The sequence below is a fragment of the Anas platyrhynchos genome, chromosome 1 (assembly GCF_047663525.1).
Source record: "Anas platyrhynchos isolate ZD024472 breed Pekin duck chromosome 1, IASCAAS_PekinDuck_T2T, whole genome shotgun sequence".
Taxonomy (NCBI): domain Eukaryota; kingdom Metazoa; phylum Chordata; class Aves; order Anseriformes; family Anatidae; genus Anas; species Anas platyrhynchos.
The window spans coordinates 140,849,297-140,871,944 of record NC_092587.1 but is presented as its reverse complement, the minus strand read 5'-3'; the positions used below and the strand labels follow the sequence as shown (position 1 = coordinate 140,871,944).

At 41.0% G+C, this 22,648-nt stretch overlaps 1 protein-coding gene and 1 non-coding gene across 2 annotated transcripts; both read left to right on the top strand.

Moving 5' to 3' along the window:
- Window positions 1-285: 285 nt before the first annotated feature.
- Window positions 286-22,285, top strand: RNF149 (ring finger protein 149). The gene is made up of 8 exons (XM_027445878.3): window positions 286-873; window positions 7,366-7,616; window positions 9,983-10,051; window positions 12,907-12,989; window positions 13,473-13,569; window positions 16,242-16,437; window positions 16,800-18,846; window positions 21,699-22,285. The coding sequence occupies exons 1-7, from the start codon at window positions 414-416 to the stop codon at window positions 16,856-16,858; spliced, it is 1,215 nt and encodes a 404-aa protein (XP_027301679.1). The 5' UTR covers window positions 286-413; the 3' UTR covers window positions 16,859-18,846; window positions 21,699-22,285.
- On the top strand, window positions 19,116-19,229 carry LOC113842490 (small nucleolar RNA SNORD89). Its single transcript, XR_003495025.1, has one exon. It is a non-coding gene; the product is annotated as a small nucleolar RNA SNORD89 (small nucleolar RNA).
- Window positions 22,286-22,648: the final 363 nt, after the last annotated feature.

Below are 22,648 nucleotides of genomic sequence, written 5' to 3'. Positions count from 1 at the left end.
AGTTGAAGAGGCTTGATTTTTTTTTTTGTTCGATTTTGTGATTTTTGTGCTGACACATTTGGGGGGGGGGCTGGTGTGTGGAGAGCTTGTGTTCACCCCACAGAGGGAGCTGCTTGAGACGGCTGCGCTTTGCCTCGACCAGACACGAGCGGTGCCTCAGCAGCCCTGTGAGGAGCTGTGGCGCCGCCGCCATTACGTGAGGCGGGCGGGCGGGCGGGCAGCCCTGCCTCCCCCTCGCCATTAGCCGGCGCTGCGCCGCAGCTCCGCCCGGGGCGGGGAGCGGAGCGGGGCGAGGAGGTGGCGGGGCTTCCTCCTCCTCCTCCTCCTCCTCCTTCTTCTCCTCCTCCTCCTCCTGCTCGGCTTCTCCCGTGCTCGCCTCGCCTCGGGGTGGTGGTGGTGGCGGCGGCCGGGCCATGGTGCGTCGCGCCCGGCTGGCGCTGGTGGCGGCGGCGCTGGTGGCGCTGGGGGCGCCGTGCGGGCAGGGGGCGCGGGCGCTGGAGTGGTACACGGCGTGGGTGAGCACGGCCTACGTGGAGCCGCTCAGCAACCGCACGGTGCGGGGCAACACCGAGAGCGGCCGCTACGGCGACAGCTCGCCCAAGGAGAGCGCCCAGGGCTTGGTGGGCATCCCCCGCGGCGCCTCGCCCCGCCACATGGAGGGCTGCGCCGCCGACACCGACTACGACGTGCCCCTGCCGCCCGGCGGCCGCCCGGCCCCCGAGGGGGAGCCGCCGGCCTGGATCGCGCTGGTGGCCCGCGGCGGCTGCACCTTCAAGGACAAGATCACCAACGCGGCGAGGAAGCGGGCGGCGGCCGTGGTCATCTACAACGAGGCCCGCTTCGGCAACAGCACCGTCTCCATGTCCCACCTGGGTGAGCGGGGCCGGGGCGAGGAGGAGGAGGAGGAGGAGGAGGCGGCTTTGTCTAGCGCAGGTCGCCCCCAGATGCCTCCTGCAGCTGGAGCTGTGTGGGGACAGCTTTATGGTACCATCCCCCGTGCAGGGCTGTGAGGGAGATGGGAGCGCCAGGTAGCTGTGAGGTAGGGGGACTGGCGGCTAGAGGGAAGAAAAAATGTTGCCGGGGCTTGTCTGAGCATGCTTATCTGTCGCCTGCAGGAAGGATCCGCGATTCCTGCAGGTACAATGGGGCTCCCCTGCTCTGTCGCCGCAGCCCCTGCTCGGGCTGTGTGGCTGAAGCGCGCTGCTGGGTGCAGTGAATGTGTCCGGATCAAACCCGTACCCTAAAGGGGGAGGAACGCCTCAAAACCCTGCTGTAAAAATCTGTTAGCGTGTGCAGGCTGCCGAGGAGCTGGAAGGCCTTCAGGGAAGGACAAAAAGGCAAAGCACACCATCAGAAACGTTGATAGCGCGTGGTACTGGTGCAGTGAGTTTGCTAACGGTCATCTCTTGGCGGTGAGGAGGAGGAAGACCAGCGATTTGGTTGAAGTAGAGCTATAAGGCACTTCTAAAGAAAATAAACTTGCTTTCTTTGATATAGCGAGCTGAAAATCTCTTGGAGCTGTAGCTTCCAGAGCATGTATAACATACTGGATGTATTGGCTTGGCCCGTTTCTTGCTTTCTTAATCCACTGTGAAAGTGGAGGGGGGGTGCTAGGTAAGATGTACCTTCAGTTTTGGTTTTGTGTGGCAATTAAGATTATTCTTTTTGTAACTTTTTTACTTTTTCCCCCCTTGTTGCCACTCTGTGTTGGTCAACTGGTACAAGTTTTTCTTCTGTTTTTCCTCTCGGGTGGAATTTTCCCACATTCCACCCCATGCCCCGTCATAGCCTCTCCTAGCTATTATTTGCTTTTCCATGAAACCTCTTCTTCCTTATCTTATTTTCTCTTTTTTTGTCATCTCTGTTCTGCAGATGACCTTCTTGTGTTGATGCTTCAGTTCAGACATGCTGCTGTAGTTACATTTATCAGTGGTATGAGGAGAAGTCCTCCCCGACTGCTGCTGCTCAGTTAACATTTTTCTTTGTAAACTGTCAGAATTTTGATGACAAAAGCTCTCCCTACGTAAAAAAGTGTGTTTTAGTATAGTGTATGTACAAGCATACGTACTTATTTAAACTGACTCCACAAATGCAGGTTGGACCTCAGGATGGTTTGGAGGGGGTGGGAATATACCATGTAAAAATATCAGCACTGTCTGTGAGTAACAGATTTTTGCTTTATGGTGGCAACTTTCAAATGTGTAAGTGTTTAATCTAACTAGCTACTAAAATTTTCAGTGCACTTTGCTGGAAACAGAGGGAAGAATTACTGCTAGTGTTTTAAATCTTGGATTGTTTGAAGAAAAAGGCTGTAGAAGGCAAGGGAGCATATGGAATATAAAGCAGTGTTTTTACAGCATTCAAGCTTGCCATTCCTCTGAAAGGATTTGTGAACTGACATAGAAGGAAACCCTGCTTGTGAGAGGAGTGCTCGGAATAAATACTGTAGGAAAACTGCAGTGCTGTAACTGAGGAGTGGAGCTGCAGGCACGAAGAACATCCACTGAGTGGATCTGCAGTTGGTGGCACTGGAAATGGTGTGAGATGGAGCGATCGTTCATGCTGATAGAGGTGCAGCCTGACTTACATGCGGATGATAAGTTGGTAACTTTCCAGATTTGGTGTTTTTACTTATTCCTGCAGGAGTGTGAAGATTCTTGAATAGGCAGATATTAAAGGTGATTTGCTCTAGCTGTTGTCAGAGCATTTGGTGAAGGACAAATTCTGCAGTTTAGTTTTTCCTTTTGTTGGTATTTTGTGTGCTTCACGAGTGCAGTGAGTAGGGGTTTTAATTGCAGTTTTGGAGCAGTAGAGCCAAGAGTTTGACTATAAAACCTTGCAATCCTGCTCCTTTTTTTTCTAGAAGAAAGTCCTTCAGATATGACTTTTTACTGATGTCTCATGTATTTCAGGTCTTTGGTCTCTGTCTGAATTGAAATGTTGGAAGTCTTGTCTCCTTGAGGGAAGCAATGGAACAATTTCACGTGTGCCTGAGGAGTTTTTTTCCAGTGGAAAGTATTTATTTTACCTGAATGACTCGAGCAGTTGCACTTGTTACTGAATCTGAACGGTACAAACTCAAGTTTCAGTTTCAAAAGAATACGGACATTTTTAACTGTTTATTTTTGGTGCTGGTGGTGTGGGAACTTAATGTGATACAGAGGCTTCAGATTCCTTTCCAGAAAGAAAATAAATATTGTATACAAATACTTAGCTGGCAGTGGGTTGGAGAGGAATCTGAAGAGGCAAGGTGTGGGGTGTTGTGGAGAGCAGAATGAGTTAGAGGCGCTGGGCTGGTTGAGAAATTAGGGGGAGGCAGAGGTATATCACAGTGGAAAGAAGGGGTCTGTCAGTTCTGTATTTTCTGTTATAATGATGTTTTGAAAAGCTCTTGGCAGCTCCCAAGAGGCAGGGTTAGGGTTATTTTGGCATCTGCTTCAACTCTTTGCCACATTTCTTTCGGAGACTGGAGTGCTGCTCGGGATTGTCGAGTGGTGCATAACTTCTGTGTTACTGATGCTTTCTGCTGAAGGCTTCTGGTGCTCTTCTGCTAAAAGGGCAGAACTGAAATCAGCAGCTTGCTGAACTTGGACAGTCATGTTGACCTGCTAAACTGTTCTGAAGACACAGAAGTGGCTTCTACATGCTGCTACATTATTCTGTATGTAAAAGGACAGGCGCATTGGAAACCTGTGTGGAAAGAAGGATGCGTACCTGTACTGGTTGCTTAACCACTTGACTCTTCTGGCTGCATGTCCCGCGCCTTCAGGCAGGTGGAAACACAATATGAACCTGGGGTGTGGGGGGAGGACAGTGGGTTGGGTGGCTGAGGACCAGCTCGTCACCTGATGGCTGTTGTGCTGCTAAGCCTCGGTGGAGATCAGAGGCTTCGTTTTGCAACTGGGAGCCAAAGAGCATGTCCGATGGTAATTGTGGTGATTAAAGTAGGATGCCTAAATAGATCTAAGGGCTGACCTCCAGTGTTTTACCAGGGTGCTCAAACCTGGAGAGCTTTCTGATGCTTCTCCTCCGGACAAAAAAAAAAAAAAAGGACTTTGGCTGCAGTTGCTTTCCAGATGATTGGAAATGATCTTTAAGGTATATGTAGGACTGGACAGAATTGAACGTGCCAGTTTAAGTTGCCCGAAATCAGGATTTTAATCTATATGGCACTCTCCACATCAGGAGTGATGACTTCATCTGCAGGAGAAGGCTGTAACAATAGGAGCAGTAAAACTGACCTTGGCGTGCTAGCAGGAAACGTACCTTCATCTCCAGAGCTTCAGACTTGTCCCTATTTCCAGATATCTGAAGGATTTGCCAGTTCTCACTGCTCTATTTGGATGATAATGGTTAAAAAAAAAAAAAAAGCACACACCAGATTTCAAATCTACCCAATACCACTGAAGCATCAAGAATATCTTAAAAAAATTAAAAATAAATAAAGTAAGGTGGTATTTAGGGTATGAATGTGTCTGCTTTCTGCGGGGTTAGAAACAGTTGTGTAGCAGTAAGGCCACGAAAGCGTGCTCTCAAGGCATGTGTGTGGCACTGCGATTTTTATAGGTGTGATTTATGGTCTGCGAGTTGTGTTGCAGTTGAAGCTGATGGGATGACTCAACAGCATTTGTCTTTGAATAATGCGTTTTCAGAACAGAAGTCTAAAATTAGAGCGAGGAATGAGTTAAAGTCCTTAGTCTTACAGGCTGCTCAGGGCAACTGCTTCTCTGAGGCTGCTTTTGTAACAGTGGGTATCAATTTTTTTTTTCTTCCCCTCCTTGTGTCTTGTGACCTTCAGGGCTATCGTGTTTAACTGAGTGTCTCTCTGATAGATTGATCACGAGTCTTTAAAACTGTTCAGATGCTTTTAATGGAAATTTGCTTAAAAACGTATGCATTACTTGGGTTAGGTTCTTCAAACGGGAAGGTGTCACAGTCTCTAGCAGCTGTTGCACAAAAATACCCTGCCTTCCTGTGCAAGTAAATAACGGGCTGATAGGTGGACGTGCTACTGACAAGACAGAAGTAGGCATTGCTGGTTGTTGTGGGTTTTAAAGTCATTTTGGTGTTAGGAGTTGTGGAGAGAGCTATGCAGCAGGTTTAAACCAGCTCTAGATTTTGGGTTTGGGGAGGAAGTCTGTACTGATCGAAAAATCCAGGCTGCTTCCAGTCTTTTCTTCTCCAAGGCAGAGTGAAATGACCAAAGCCTTTCTCCGAGGCTCCTGGCACTGTGCATGAACTGTCCTCAAGCCCCCATCCTGGTATTTGTAAGTCTTGCAATTGCTTAAACACCTATGTGGATCAGGATCTTGGGGAGAAAGCTCTCATTGACGTGGGATGTGCTTTTACCTTAATGATTTATTTTTTTTTTCTTGGTAATTCGTAGAGGTGCAGCGCAAGGACAGAAAGCAAGGAAAGCTTCACCCACCTCTCTGCAGGATTCCTTAGCCTCTCCGGTAATGCTTTTGGGCTGGCTTAGGGAGCAGAACAATGCTCACTAACCAATTCTGAGTGTGCTTGGACTTGTGGAATCATGTGAATAAGCACGTTGCTGGTGAGTAGGGCTAATTAGGAAGCGAGTTGCTTGTGGATTTGTCCTGTTTGCCTTCAACTTCGCTGCTTTGTGCCTTGTACGAAACCCGCTGGACAAGACAACACATGCTGAGAGCTAGGTGAGAGCTGCCGGTGAGCAGATGCGGGATGGCTGAGTGGAGACCTACGCTGGGCCTTTCTCCACTAGCACCTTTTTCCCCGTAATCCTCAAAACTTGGAGAAACCCAGCCCTGTTTGGGAACCCTGCCCCTGTGCCAGGTCTGAACGTGGCCGGCGGGTGTAATAGCTCTTACAGGAGGTGAGCACAAGTGGGCTGGTTGCGTAAGGTGGAGCTGAAAAAGGCTGCCTGGCGTTCAGATCGGGGGATTATTCAGCTCCTAACTGGGACTTTCAGCGTTTCATCCACAGCCATCTGTACCTTCTGCAGCTCCTGCCAGCTGCCCTTTGTGTGGCAGCAGAGTGGTGTGGCTGGTGGAGCAGTCCCAGCTGGAGGGGTTGTTTGAAATGCTTAAAGCAGATAGCTTTGTGCTGTTGAAGGAAGTAGGTGAGTCCAAAATGGTTATTTTTTTGTTGTTGTTTTCTAAACCCCACTTGACATAATGCTGCAAATTAGGCAACCGTGTGTTTTGACATAGCTTCTCACTAGAGAACATAGCTGGGAAGGCAGAGCGCTTCCTCTTCAGTGAGAGGTTTTGCTGCAAGTATGTAGAATCTGGAAAGGTAGCTGTAACGTTACAGCTTTAGCTGCTCTGTTAGGAAACCCCCTCCTTCTTCCTTGACTTTCTCCCCGAATCAAGCTTAGTTTCACTTTCTCAGAGATAGGAGAGCAAAGTAAACTAGAAAGCCATAATTTACCCAGGGCGTATAGCAGTGTTGGTACACACGAAAGTGAGAACTATTTGAATACAAATGGCTTAGACCGGTGAAAAGGTGACATTTTAATAAGTATGTTTGCTTGCCATTTATTTTGCAAGACTTGTCAGGTGTTTCTGAGACAAGTACTGGAGATGCTGCTAGACAAAACTGAACAAGGCTCTAGTTGCAAGAGATCTTTGTTTCTTCTTGGTGGTCTTGACAGTATCTTAACTTGTTTGGCTGCGGTACGGTGGTGCTTAAAGTCTTCTCGGAGTTAGGTGCTTTTCTCCCCATATGGATTGAGTGCTTTTGAGTTTAAATATATATTTTTTTAAAAAGTTATTTGGTTGCATGCTCCCAGAAAGGTCCCAAAATGCTTCTTTACAAGTCCTTGTCTTGAAGTCTCATTAAAATCTGAATATTTAGTAGTAAAGAATTAAGCATTTAAATGTTTAATGTAGCTGAATATTATCTAATTTTTTTTTTGTTGTTCACATATCCAGCCTAATTGTGCTGTGGATTCCAATTCAAACTGAACTGAACGCGTCTCTTTTTGTGGCAGTTCATATACTGTCTCCAGCTGCAGCTAAAATTCTTATGCTAACAAAGACCAGCTGCGCTCGGGTTGCACGTTAGGACTTCAGCAAATTCCAGATGAGTGGTGTATAACTTGCCTGCCTTCTGCGTGGCATCTATGCCCCGTTTTGCTGTATGGAATGAGGAGTATAGGGCTTTGGTAACAGTAAAAGGGCATCTGCTGAAATTTCTCATCCACTTGAGAGTTTCATAATGTAAGTAAAGGGTTCTTTATTCAACTTAAGTTCTTCTATGCCTGAAAAAAAAAATAGGATTTTTTTTTCCAGTTTTAATCCCTGTTCTTAACTAAAGAGACCCAAAGTACCGTCAAACCAGAATGCCAAAATTCTCACTCTTTCTTTTTTTTCCCCTCTCCAACAGGAACAGGAAACACAGTGGTGATAATGGTTGGTTATCCAAAAGGCATCGAGATACTGGAGCCAGTACGAAGAGGCATCCCGGTGAAAATGACGATTGTCGTTGGCACGCGTCACGTGCAGGAATACATCAGCGGTCAGTCGGTTGTGTTCGTCGCCATCGCCTTCATCACCATGATGATTATATCGCTTGCCTGGCTCATATTTTACTACATACAACGTTTCCTGTATACGGGATCACAATTTGGAAACCAGGTAATTGTGGATGAGGCTTTAAAGCATTTGCAGTCTTTGTGTCAAATCAATTGCCTAACGCTTTTTTTTTATTGAAGCATTCTTGAAGACCTGTACCTCCTTGCTACTGCATGATCTATGAACACTACTCAATAATAGTTGGTGAGGCTAATAAATAATAAGCTAATTGGCACCGCAAGCTTGACTAATGGTAATTATTAGATACCAGTATGAAGTAATAGGAAATATATTTAGCCAGTCATCATCAAAAACTGAGTAAAGGCAGCTTCTTATGTGGTTTGTCACCTAAGTTAATTTCTTGTGTCAAAAGGTCAGAGGCTATTTGCATTCTTATGTAATTTTCATTCTGAAAGTACAGATTTTACTAACCAGAATAATTTTTTTAATGGAGAAAGACCATGGTAACTTTTTTCATAAGATGCAAGTAATTGGGGCTAAAATTTTTGTTTCTAAAGCTTTATGAAAAATGCTTGTCATACCTGTAACTTGAACTACAGCAGACTGCAAGGAGCATGTGTGGCGAGATTCAGCTCTTTCAGGCTGTCAGAAGTTCTGAGAGTGGTGGGAGTACTGGAAAGATCAGGAAGAGATAACTTTGGTCCTACTTTCTTTGCCCCTTCCAAATCCATATTTTTGTCCGAGATAGTTTTAGGGGAGAACAAAGCAACATCAAAAAACACAAAACAAAGGATTTTGACTTCAGGAGTCTGAGCTCTGATCGTAACTTACAGGACTGTCTTAGGAAAAGAAATTTGTAGTCTACTTGAGGTGTTGATTCCCTTTAGTGCTTTCTTATTAATATTTAAGTTTTAACATTTGTATTCTGGGAATATTTTCAAGAAAATAAAATTTGAGAAGTTTTTACAGAAAAAGAAAGGGCATTACAACACACAAACTCTCTGGTGAAGAAAGGTATTTCTTCCTGTTACATTGGCTTTGATACAATTCGCACTAGGGGGACTTCAAATAGTTTGTGTTATTTAGATTGAATGTGATGTTTCCCAAAATAAGTGCCACAAACTCTTAATAGTTTGTCATCTAAATGCCTCGTAATTGAGTAGTCTAGCACTAGAAGGCTGTATCACTTTCCTTAGTTCTTCTTTTAAAACTACTGTTGAAAGAAAAAAAACCTATGTATATCTTGGACTAGATACATTGTTAGAAGTCTTACAGTGAATTTGGGAAACAAAAACTTACTTTTCTAACCCAAATTTTATTTGTTTGGCTTACTGAATTCAGAGTAATTAAACCTTGGAAGTCAGTTATGGTATGCTTTAAAACAAACTACTATGTAGCTGCTGAGTGAAGGCGAAGAAGGGTATCTTATGATTTATTCTAAAATTAGTTTAACAGCAAGTCTTTGGAAGAACTTGCTACAGAAGATGAAACAGGACCATATAGGAGATCCTGAGCTGGTAGCGAAGGTGGACTAGGCTGTTGCTGGTCAAGTTCACTTAGAGGGAATTGTTGGACAACTTTTTAGCATCACTTACTGATTTACAGTATTGATTTTCTTATTTTTTATTTTATAAAGGATACAAGTCATTGTAAGTATTGTTAAAGGGGGAAGCTGCCATTAAGTTTTTTTTTGATTCCCCTATGGTGTTTCATCAGTGAGGGATCCTGCTAGACAGATCAAACTCTAATTGGGAGCGTTTAGTTTCTAGCAGTAGCTGTCTCTTTGTCTGGGAATACAGTACTGCTTTATTTTCTTGCTTCCCCTCCAAGCATAATTAGGGCTGTTACTGTATAGAAGTCCAATATGGTGCCTCACGTCTGTTAAGCCTTTCTTGTCGTCTCCTTTGCATAATGTGTCCTTTCAGTGTAAAGCTTTGTATAATGTGTTAGGCAGTGTTTAACTGAGGGGCGGTATTAATAGCTACAAGCAGCCTTTTGACCTGGTAGCCCAGCTGTAGGCTACTCGGCAGGATTCCACCTTCTCTCCAGCTCGTGTTAAACCTACGTACAGCCTGCTTGCTCATGGCTTTGCTGAACAAGAAGGTCTGGTTATACTGCTGTTGTTTCAGCTCTGAGCGCCTCTAAAGTGTAAATTAGCTTCAGTTTTCCAGTGTGGGAAGGCCCTTGGTGCAGGCGCTTACTGTACAGGGCTACATGCATCAGTTTGGCCCGCATAGTTGTGTGCCAGTTGAGCCTATTGTTCGAGCAGTGTGCCTACAGATAATGTTTTCTATTGTGCCTCAAGAATGCAAAACTTGCAGTCCCTCAGCATCTGCTGGCTGGAAGTATTTTGTAAACAGATTATCTAGCATTCAGAAGACTTAATAATCCCCATAAAAAAATATTTAAGCTTTGAAGTGTAACTCCTAAAACTAGATTCTGTACTAATACTTCAAATTTTATTCAAGGGACATAGGAAAGAAACCAAGAAAGCAATCAGCCAGCTTCAGCTGCATACTGTGAAACGTGGAGACAAGGTAATGTGGTGGCTTTCATTACTGTCGAATGATTTGAAATCTGCTGTAATGCCTTTATAGAGTTGAAACTGAATTTATTGCAAGATAACCACAATGTGACTCTTACAATTTTAGGTTCATTTTAGTGGCTTTGCCTAGAAGGATGATCTTAAAATCGAAGAGTCAACATTTAACCGTTTATGAAATGTAAAGCTGTTTTGCAGAATGTTGCAGGAAACTAAAAAGGGCTGATACTGTAAAGATGAGGAAATACTGATCTTATCAGCACTTGAAAACATCAACAGGTGGATTGTGAAATACTTCCTAGGACCTATTGACTGCACAGTTTGTACAGCTGATGTAATGTTTTCTTTTCATTTAAGAGAACATCCATCTTCTTATTGATAAGAAAGCCTTGGTAATCTAAAGCTTTGAAAATGAAACACTTGGTTTAGTCTTTTTTTTAAACTTACAATACATTAAGGAGCAGTATCGGCTTGAAGTATAAATATTTAAAGAAATATATTTTTATATTAGGATAAAACTATTCTAAAGTTTTAGCACAACTTTCAGAAAGTTAACTCTTTGAGCATAAGGCCTAAACTCGCAACTATTTGAACAACTGTATGAATTAGAAAAAAAAAAATCCAAGGTTTTGAAAGAAAATACTTTTATTCTGTTCTTAGGCATCTATGTACCTAGATACTACATTAGCTTCTGACTAGACTTCTGGTACCATATAGTTGGTTTTTTTTTTTCTTACCCTTATTTGTCTTATTTGATTAACTTTTACTTAAGGACTGACTCACTTAGCGATGGAAAACCAAGGATTTTCTTTTAAATTGATTAATATAATTAAGGTGAGAGAGGACACTTAACTTCAAAAATGTGTTTCAACAGAAGCTATTTGGCTCAAGTGACATGCTACAGGGTGTATGTACTTCATGGAGTAAACTAGTTTGATGTTAAAACAAGCTGTCTCAGAGCTTGCCTTTTTTTTTTCCCTTTTATGCATTCAGCATGCTTAGCATTTTAAATGTATGTGTTATTTTAATTAAATTGTAAATTCCATCAAAAAATAACCAATTTCAAGCTCTGAACAGAAGGATGTACATACTTCTGTTTATACAATGATGAAACTGGAGAGAAAGGAGGATGGAGCTGAATCAAAACTTGCATGAAGCAGTATCACAGCATAACATCAGCATAAGTAGAAATGGATGTAAGAGAGTCATGATGAACTCTGTGGTGAGGACCACAGTGAACCTGTTAATTGCTTTTAAGTTGACGTTCAGTCAGCCTCTAACAAGGATTGTTTTAGGAGATTTCGCATCAGGAATTTCCTTCCCATCAATATACCCATGATGAAAAAAATGTAAAAACTTATTAAAAAAAAAAAAGTAAAATTTTAACTAGGTTATTGTGCAGCATGCTGGTAGTAACTATGAATGTCACGTTGATTAAGCAAAGTAGAATGAAATTAGATTAAAACATCTAAAATACAGGTTTTCTGCTTTGTAAACCATGGTTTACCATTTGATTTGAATCATCAAACTGTCAGCAAATTTCAGGAACTTACTGACGCAAATGTACCTTCATGAACTTATCAGAAAAGACAGTCCTGTCTGTATATAAAGGCAAAACATATTTCAGTCGTTAGGTTTGAAAGAGTGCCACCGTTGTGATACAGTACAGCCTTTCATTATCACTTCTTTCGGAGTTGAGGTGTTTAACTAAAAACGGGTCAACATTTAAAAATTGTATTTGCTATCACGTAGATCTTTCTGAGAAGTTTATGGGATTATTGCGAGATGCACACATTTGGTTATGTGCTGCATGCTTGGATTTTGTCTCCCGAGGAATAAAAAAAAAATATTACAGAATAAATGTGTATCTTATTTTGACTTTGCTTATTTTTTAACAAAAGATTTACTTAGGAATTTGAAGCATTAAGTATGTAAAATGATAGTATGTAAAGGAGGGAAAAACTTCCCTTGAACTTGAAAGTTCATTCGCAGTACTTAATTCATTTGAATGTTTGAGATGATTTTTAACTGCTTCAGTCAGCAGTAAACATGAAATATACTTGTGGGAGATGAAAGGGAAGTTGGTCTGCTGTATGTTCTTCTAATGTTTGTTTTATACAATTCAATTAACACTGAATTACTTGTCAGGAGGTACCTATCATACTTGCACTGTTAGGATAAGTATGGCTTCAAGATGGCAGAAAGACTTGTTAGGGAAGATACATAGCCCTTAAGAAGAAATAAGCTGGGGGGCAAAAATGGTATGATTTGAATTCTCTGGTGTGAGCTTGGAGAGATGTTCTAAAAATCATCCCAAATTGTTACTTCAGTTCTCCTCCTCTAGCTTCCAAAGGATATTTACTAGGATGTGGTAGAAGGAAAAAAAACAACAAAAAAATATATATGGGAAGATGAGGCTTGTAGTACTTAACCCTAAGAATCTCCTCCTACTTAATCTCTTGCAAGTCTTTGGGACCATCAGTAAAAATAAAATGAAAGCACAGCACACTATTTTATTTTATCTGTGACCTCGTGTAAAATTTCTTGATTTTAATTATCTGTTGTTCATTGGGAGCAGAGTAAAATCTTAAAGACAGCGTTTGAGGCATAACAAATGGCTTAAGATACCATGTGTAGTTATTTAAATTAGAAAATCTGAATTGGGCTAGTTTTTAATATTAGGTATCGCTTGATCAAATTGCCTCTTGATTGAATCTTGATTTAAACGAGGGAGACATTTTTATTTCCTAAGCCAATTTATACCACGTTTTGTGAAATTATATATTACTCAAAGCTTGTTCTGTAATTACATGTGAATGTAATTTGCACATTTAAATGTGTTATCTTTAGGGTTTAGATGTTGATGTGGAAAACTGTGCTGTGTGCATCGAGAACTATAAACTGAAAGATACTGTTCGAATTCTGCCATGCAAGTAAGTCACTGTAATTACTCTCTTCTGTTTGTACTATGTTTTCCCAATGAAAAATTCGATGAGCCTTCTGGAAACTCTTCTGAAAATGCTGGCAGAGCTGAAGCTGTGCCGTTTGTATGGCCTGTTACATGTTGAAGGGCACTAGGAGACAATACACCACCCCGTGTTAGTGGGGGAAAAGGAGCAATTGGGAGAAGTGTAAAAATGAAGTAGAGCTTTCTTAATATTGTTTGAATTGTGCACTTGAAGTGATAGCTCAGTAGTGTCATTGTAGTTAGTAGCATCTTTTATTTTGGATTAGCATGGCAGATAAAGACATTTCCAGAACTTATGGTTATGTCTGTCCTATTAATTTAAGCAGTGCTTAAATGTCAAAGTCACAGAGGAATTGGGTTACCTATTAAGGTAGTAATTTGCGCATCTTCTAAAAGAGTAATGTTTGATATTTCATTACGAGTTCTAAAGGGTGTTTGTTTTCTTTAGGCACATCTTCCATAGAACGTGCATTGACCCTTGGCTTTTGGACCACCGAACTTGTCCAATGTGTAAACTAGATGTTATCAAAGCTTTGGGATACTGGGTATGTTGCACGCTTACCTTTAATCTTCAAGAAAAAAGCACAGTGCAGGAAGCACGGCTTCCTGTAACTGTTCAGAATGACAACAGTTGTTACAGCTGTTACTTGGCTAGACTGAAGAAGCTGGGCAAAGAAATGAATTTTTGATGAGAACTGGAAAAAGTGTGGCTTTTGGGTAGGAGCTTAGTGTGGAAGAGCTTATGAATCCTCAGCGTACTCTCTTGTGATAGCCTTTTTTTTTTTCTATCAACAACCAACAATAGTAATGAAGTTTAAGCAAAGGTGAGGCAGTTTGCCCAAGCTACAAAACTATAAATTCAGTAGGTCTTGTGTGTATACTTGATCTTGCTGAGAACAGTGATTCAAAGGAAATAGTGATTTTTTTTTCCTATAGTTTAAGTGTATTTGTGTATGCTTCCACATATGCTAAGTGCTTTATCCCTGTAAGTGAGCCAGTACTGAGAACCTTCCTAAAGACATTCATCAGAAATTGGTTAAATAGAGAAAATGATGTGCTCTCATTTCTTCCTGACAGCACCAGAAAAGAGAGATGAAGACACACGCGGTAGGTTACTTGGTCACTGTTGATAAATAGTCTCGAGTTCCACTAAAATGCCATAGGCATGAACGTACCTCTTCTCTTCTACTGATCTATAGAGGTCTTCAGAAAACAGAGGCGTTCCTTGGTTTCAGGCTTCCTTTCATTGGCTAGGTTTGCATTTTGACTAGCTTTTCTCTTACTTCATTAGAGACTTATCAAGTCTGTGGATGACTAACGTTTTGTTTTGTGAGAAGTGACAATACTCTTGCTACGTAGCGTGTATGTAAGCATGTATTGTCTCTATATATACACGCACCAAATTATGGTGGCTCTGTGTAGTAAGGCTTTATCCAAGAATTGCAGTGTTCTCATGTGAAATAACTTGCCACATTAACATTAGTACGTTAATGGCTTACTACTAGCTCATTTTCAATTCTTGGTGTTAATATAACTTGTGTTCTATGCGATGAAAGGATATATCCCTCTGTATACAGTCTCAAAGCGGAGACACTTTAAAATCTAAAACACTTCTATCCCCTGAACTCGTACTGATACCAGCTCTAACCAAGAGGAGTAATGTCTCCTCTGCTTGTTAGGTGAAAAGAATGTAGGAAGCAAGTCAAGCAGGGTTATGTTAAGTACAGGGTTATGTTAAGTTCTGTAAGTACAGAAGCTCTGTTCTCTTTTCTGATGGAATGGGGGAATTGTCTTGCTTATGTGTCAACCGTTCAAGTCATGCTGAAATTAGCAATGCGAGAAGTCATTCAGGTTTTCTAGCTCAGTTTTCAGCCTGATCCAGGTTGCCCAACCTGATTTGTAAAGTGTTTGTGTGAACATCTTGTTGATGTGAGGACAAGTGTGAAGAGCAAGGCAGTTCTTTCAGGAGTGTGCTGGCTGAGTGACGCAACGGCAGACACGAGCATGCAGCCTTGTTAAAGAAGTCTGCTGAACTCTGCAGAGTCTGAAGGCTGACCTCAATTTTATGGTAAACAACTTCGCTGCTGCAGCTTTTTCAAAGGGCTCAAGGTAGAGGGAAGGCAGGAGGGCCAGGTACCTGCCTTGTGTCCTGCAAACAGCAGGCTTCTAGACTGTAGTCTTCAGTGATCTAGTTACTACTTCCTAGGGGAAAAAGAGAGCTGTATTTCACCACGTCTGACTTACTGACTTAGTAGGACATTGTTGAATCTTATATCTTTGCTTATTTAGCTGCTGAAATTTTGGAAACAAAATCATTAATCCTTTCCCCAGTACACACACACACCTGGAGGTTAGTATCGTTTGTGTCTTAACTTGTATTCAAATGTAGTTCTATAGCTTATTTGAAACGAATGTTTTGATGCTAAAGAAAGAATCAGCGTGGAATTTCTTAGGATGGGCCTTTGATAAATGAGGAGGGGGGGGAAAAGGTTCATCATGAAGCCAAAGAAGAGTTATTTCTACTGTAGTGTACTTGCTTATGTTTAAATTATATTAGTATGTTAATGGCAATGGCTTAAGGTTCAATTTTAGGAACAGAATTGTGCATGTAGGAGTTATTCTAAAAATCGTATATTACAAATAGCTTGTGCTGTACAACAGGTGAAATAAGTTCCTTTGCTCATGCTGCGTATGTTCCTGCAAAGTGAGAAGCTGTCACATTTGTATTTTGAGGACAGGTTTTTAAAGTTAGACTGGAGGAAGGAGAGGAGGGAAACTTTCTCATGTCAAATGTTTGTTCACCCCAGTAAACAAATCTAAACTTGCCAAACTACTATCATGGAAAAACAACGATTTCTACAGATGTGTAAAGGATCAATAGGTTTACTCAGTGAAGACTTGATATTTGCTGAGCATGCTCCTAACCAGTCTGCAGCAAAACTGTTCTCAAGTGTTGACACATTCCATCTGAAAGGCTCGCTGAGTTGACTCCTGCCACTCTCAGCTTATTCTGTTTCTTTGGTTTCTGATGGAAATAGATGGATATTAGGAAATCGGTTGGAAATAGATGATATTTAATACTGTGCCCATGAGGACACCTGTAATAAGCAACACTAGATGAAAAAAAGGCCATTTTCTAGTAACCTGAGGTTATAAAGTGGTAATATGGAGGCCTGTGGGTAGGCAGAGGTGTCAGTTAATGTGTTTAATTTTGAAGGGGGACTCTGAAGACCCACTTGAAGTTCCAATACCTGAATCAATAAGTGGCAGTGTTTCAGTTGGAAGCCTGAGTATCGCTCTACAAGAAGACGACAGAAATGAAGTGAGTGAATTGTCAGCTTCTTCCACCAGTGAATCTGTGTTGCAGTGTACCAGTCTAAAAGAGGATGCAGGCGAAACCACAGCATTACTTGGTAAGTAATACGTTGGTTTATCACTTGACGATCCTTGATGCCATTAATTGCATTAGAAGGAGACTTTCTCCAAGGGATTTTAGTGGTCTTAGTATTGCAGTGCAGACCAGATTGAGTGGTGTTACTGCTGATGTTCAAAAAACAGAAGCAGGTAGATTTTGAGGGAATCCCATCAAGGTGAAGAAAATTGGTCTTAAAAGGAAAAAAAGATGTAAATAGTGTTTTGGGAGGATTTATTACCTAGAGATAGAACATACACATGAATATTTGATTTGTTTCCAGACTTTAGATTATTGTGCTTTATATGTTAACTTAAAAAGGTGAATGTAGAAACAAATTTTCTTTTAATTCCTGGCTTCTAGATGTGGATGTCAGTAATAACCGACATGGAGAGCATCTATCTAATGGAAATTCCCACTGAACTGCTTCACAGAAGATACCTTGAATAGACTGTTGAAGAACTATTATTTTTTATTTAAGTAGTATGAACTCGTCTGGTTAATGGAAAAATAACAATGTAAATTATTTTACCTTTCAAACTTTTCTAGCTGGTGTTCCAAAAGGGCTAATAACTAAGAATTTTGTACACAAGAGGATTTTATAAAACTTCCTCTGGATGTCTCATCCTATGAAAAGATGCAATAACCCTTTTTCTGTAAGCATTATTACAATGTCGTTGTGTTCCAGAGGGCTGTAACAAAGTTGAAGACTAGGCAGTGAAACAATGTAGAACGTCTAATGGATAAATAGTTTGGAAGCACTATTCATGATCCATATGTGTATATATGGAGAACACTTACAAGGCTACAACTATTAAAATGTTCTGAAAGTCCTGTTGTAATTGGAGATGGATATACGTAAAAGACACAATCTAACCTTTGAAGGAATCAAATAACTTCATGGATATGTTACATATCCTCTTTGGTGATGGAAAAAATCACCAGTTGCAACTTTCCTTACGTGTAACAAATACTAATTTGATCTTGTAATGTGTTCCACTCCGAGTGGATGCTGAGAAAAGGAGACTTTCTCCACCTCGCTAGCTTTTGATACTGAATTTGGCAGTAACAGGTTATGCAAGGTGGTCTTCACGTGCTGAGCATGTAGACTTGTTTCGGTATATGCACACTGGTTACCTCTTTCAGTCTTAAACTCAGTAGAACAGAGGTGAAGGGCTAACTATGGCTAAAATATTTATTAGTCTATTTATAAAATTTTACTTAATTCCTTCTTATTCCTGCACCCATCCTGTCCCACTTTATGTAAGAAATTGGAACTGTTTCTTAGAGTATACAAGGTTTGAATTTTTTTTTTCTTTGCATAGAGACGCTAGAAATCTTCTCCTGGAGACTCCATGGTAGGAGTTTCCGCTGGGTTCATCACTCGCTTTTATTCCTTTCTTTTAGATTAGCAGTATTGTGCCTTATAGCAAAACACCTACGAAACCTGAAGCATCTGAGAGTGAATATAAATCCTGGCATCTCCCATTATGACCTCTTATTCAAATATTTATATACTGTAAGTGGTATAAGGAATTGCTAAACTGTTTTGTAAAGAAATATGTATATTTAAGACACTACTTAACTAAGAGTGTTAAACGAATTGTTTAGGATTTTAGCATTGTCATGTTATAAATGTGCTCTGTTCTTCAGTTTGTTTTGGTAAAGCTGTTATTACAGGTTGCTTAAAACAAGGTCTCTTACTAGACATTTGTTTTAGAGTGTATTTTGTTTTTAAAATGTATATTTGGAATGTTTTTAAGAAAATATGCAATTCTTTTTCTAACTTATATTGAGCTTCAGTAGAAGCAATAACTTTTTTTTTAATTTTAGAATGAATGTTCCAGAAATGAGAGGTTTCAGCTGGGGAAATATAATCTAAACTTCTACTTTGCAGAGCAGACGTTTCATCCTAAATTTCCTTTTGAAATATTCTTCCTAATGCCTACTTAAATAAATCTGCCTCTTCCCTGTAGGAGTGTAACTTTTAGGTTTACTGGAAAATTGTCAGGTTGTAGTTCTGATGTCACCAGCAGGTGCAAGTTTCTGTGATGCCTTTATCTTACAAGAAGCACACGAGAATGGAATATGACTGACCAAGCATCTCCAACACTGAACAAATAAAAAACAACCCACAACTAAAACAATGTATAGGGACACTTGTCTCCAAAAGAAGCTTACCAACATTTCCAGAACTGCCTTTTTAACTATCTCTTCAATATTAAAAACTAAGTCTTCTCCCTCTTCCTTAACACAAAACTGAACATTGATTTTTAGTAAACGTTGAGAGGGTTTAAACTCTAGCTCAAGGAGGAACCAAAACGAGTTATCGAGAGAAGTCTTGTCAATCTGTGGATTGTGTCTTGCTGATACCTGCAGTGCAATATTCATGCTGGAGGGGAGAACTGTGGTAAGTACATCAACTTTTAAGTAATACTTCTAAAACAAAACACCTTTCTTCAGAACTGAAGTTCAGAGCTGGAAGAAAAGCTAGAGAACCTGCAAACTGATGAGAGTGCCTATAAAATCTGATGTGGTAACAATTTAGAAAAATGACTAAGTATGAGGATTGCTAGAACACGTCTTCTGCTGTCTCCATACCTGTTTCATTTAAGCTTTCACAAGAACAGTTTGCACGTAATTTGTGATATATTTAGGTCCTGTAAGGCCAGCTGTGCTGCTGAGGAATGATGACAATAAAAGGCCGAATTGCAGTGCCTCCAACAAGCAGTTTGCTCTCCTTGGAAGCACGATGACAAAATCTTCCGAAGCGAACATTGGTCTGACCTCAGTCAGAAAGCTTATTATGTGCAAAAAGAGTGGCAGTGTGAAAATACAAAACAGGAAATAGGCCATCTGTGGAGCTTAAAGCAAGAGGCTTAGAAACATGAAGTGTATTGCCTACTGTTAGAACTCACATAAGTAACTTTTAGAGTAGGTGGGTGTAGGCGGCTCGAGGTAGGTACAGGTTTTTGCTGATCAGGACTGACTTTGTTGGATCAGACCTGTATTTCTAGTTCCTAGCACTCTAACTACCAACAGCTCCTATGAAGAGCAGAACAGTCTTCCTCACCCTTTGGAGGATCTGTAATCTGCCTTTCTGCTTGGGTTATCTCCTGCCTAATGTGGGAGCTGATGCTGTATGTGCTGTGGGTTCTCTTCCTAGCTGCACGTTTTTCATAAAGCATGTAGGAGCCTCTCTCTGAGATATGTCCCTTTGTCAGATTTTACTGAAGTCTCTCAGAGGGCTTCTTACAGCAAGAATATATATAAAGTAAAAAAGCAAAAGCCCAGTGCCAGCATAAAGTAGAGAGCCCCCCAGTGGCAGTGTTGAATAAAGAAATTGCAGCAAATCCCCAGTGGAATTGAGGGATGTTACTGCACAATGATGGATTTCATTAGTAGGCGTCATTAATTGTGATGTGATGCAAAAAATTGAAAAAGGAGCTGTAAACATCTGAGAATGGAGTGGTGTTTAAAGTGAGGCTAAAGCCTCCTCTTTGATCAAAGGCCTTGGCTTAGTAGTCGAAGAATAAATTTATTATTAAATAACTTTTAAAACTAGCTTTAGCTTTCAGACCTGTTAGCAAAAAAAAAAAAGAACATTTCAGATCTAACTGCATGTTAACAATGACTTTCATTAGCAGTGGTACCAGTTTAACTAGACAATTGGGATTTTTTCACTAATTACCCCTAATAAAGACCAGATTCTTCTTTTTTTTTGACCCTAAGCAGAAATGGGCTTGAAGCAATGCTTGGATGAGAATCTCTACAGTAGTAGGAAAAAATGATTAGATAGCAGTAACTCCTTCCCCAGACTCCTTGCTCACCAATGTATGAATGTCATCTGGTTGCCTGTTGCCAGGAATCAGTGCTAGATTCTTCAGAGGAAGTATGTCAGAGGGGTTGTAAGATGGCTTAATTACAGCGAGAATGTTTTTAACTCTTATTAAACTAATAAATTGGGCACTGGGTATAATAAAACCCCAGCTTTGGTAGGAATATTCTTGGGTACTTCCTGTCCTGTGCCAGCATGTAATTGGTCTCAGAGAAACTGTTAACTTGTTTTTAAAAAAAACAAAAACAAAAAAACATGCCAAGTTTCTTTTTTTTTTTTAACAGCTTCTTGATTTAGGAGTGGTCATCCTGGTTTTCCTTCCAGCACACTAAGCTTTCTCTAAGACAAGCCGGTAGTAGTTGTGCAGACAGGAGCCCAGAGAGCTCACGGTGGTGATCATTGTCTCACCTCTTATGCCCTGTGGTATGAGAATGCTCGAGACAGCAGGGTCTGTGCTCATGGGTTTTGATGAGCTCCATCAGAAGTGAAAGTGCATTGGGCTGATTATTTAGCTCCTCCCAAAAGCAAAATTCTCATGTCTAGGCAAGTACAGACATGCAACTACTGTTAGCAGTTGTCACTTGGAAGTATATACCAGTAGGTTAAGAAGGGCAGTGTGAATTGGCAGAATACTTCTTCAGTTGTTGCCAAGGCTGCAAATACTTAATAAATGCATGGGGTTGGTGCACATCAGCATTCCAGCGTGCAGTAAAAGGTGGAACTCTTGCTCAACAGAGCCTTAAGGGCTCTGTGTCACTGCAACAGTGATACTGTTGTGGAAATTGTGTGGGCATTTGGTCTTGGTGTTTCTGTACTGAGGCTGTTACGGAAGTACTGGCTCCGCTGCTCTGTAAGGAGAGCTGATACTGAAATTTAGTAAAGGAGTCAGCTGGAAATATTTTGTCAGCTTAACCTGGAGAGAATGGAGCTCTTGGTGTGGGCAGCTTGACAAGAGACTGTTCTCTTCCACCAGCCTGAGTGAGACTTCACAGGATGGCTCAATCCAATTCAGTAGCTTGCTGTTCCACGAGAGAGTTGTCCTTTCCAATTTTCTGTGCCAGCTATCAATTACTTTGTTCTGGTTCTCACATTCGAATTAAGAGTATGTGACGAACTCAGCTTACATGGCAGAAAACTAAATTCCTCTAAATTGAATATTGTCAAGGTAGGAAGCTGAGTATCCTTACTGTGCGACTGGATAAGCCTTAGAGCTGGGCTCAGGGAACGAGGAGCTGGGGTGGAGGAGGAGGGAAGAGCAAGACCGGGAGATGCAGTTTTATAATAGTGCTGTGCTGAACTAAGATTGCTGAAATGAAAGATGGCAGCAGCAACTTTCTCTTTTTATAACCAGAATTGGTGAAAAATAGTAATATATTTTCTGTCCTTGAGGCTGATCTTTACTAAGTGCTCTTTTTCTCTCACAGGTGGTATGTGAAGATTAAACATGCACAAATCAAGCTGGAGGCTTTTGTTTTTGTTCAGTATGGGTCCTGATCTCTCTCCTCAGATATCCTGCTGTATTGCGAAACTTGGTTTGAGAAAGTTTAAAAGTAGAATGTCTCTATAATTGCATGTGTTTGTGTGAAGAATGCATTGCCTGGAAACTGTCCGTTATGCTTCCACTGGGCCTGAAGCTAGTTTTCACCACCTGAAACATGGTAATGATACTGTATTTTTAAATGAGCATATCCTTCTGAATTGAGAACAGCAAATTAATGAGTTTCCATCATTTCATTAGTCTGAGGCTTAAGTCCAAACTCTGTATTCTCTTCTGCTTAAACAAAACTGCAAATAACCTCTTGAACTTGCTAGTCTCTGTCAACAACTATTCACCATCAACTCTTACGGTAACCTTGTACTAACTCGGTTGCATTGATTGCATCAAGCACTGAACTCCTCTTTCCATTGTGTATGTACAAGTGTAAGGATGTCAAGTTATGCATTGTTGATGTAACTTAATGGCTAAAAGCTCAATTTCCATAATAAATTATACAGACCTTTTAAAAAGCAACACTTTGTAGAAAATGCTTTGTAGAAGCTTGAGCGTTTTCTTTACACAAGCGTGACAAAACCATCATAAACAGATCTGGGACACTCAAAATAAGCACAAAATGAGCTTAACTTTATGCTGGGTAGGAAGGGGGCATTGTCTTCAGTAGCTCACATCCTTTCTGGATGTTGTGGTGCTCTCTGTGTAACCCCTGGGGAGCTGTGGTGGGTTGAGCTGTGCTGAGCAGCTAAGGGCTGTGGGGCCAACGTTCAGTGTGTAAGGCTTTTATTTCTGCTTCTCCTTCCTTACTTCATTTAAAGCTCAAGAAGGAAGCTCCAAACAAAGTATAGAGCTTTTAAGTTTGTTTTTTTTTCAACCCACTTA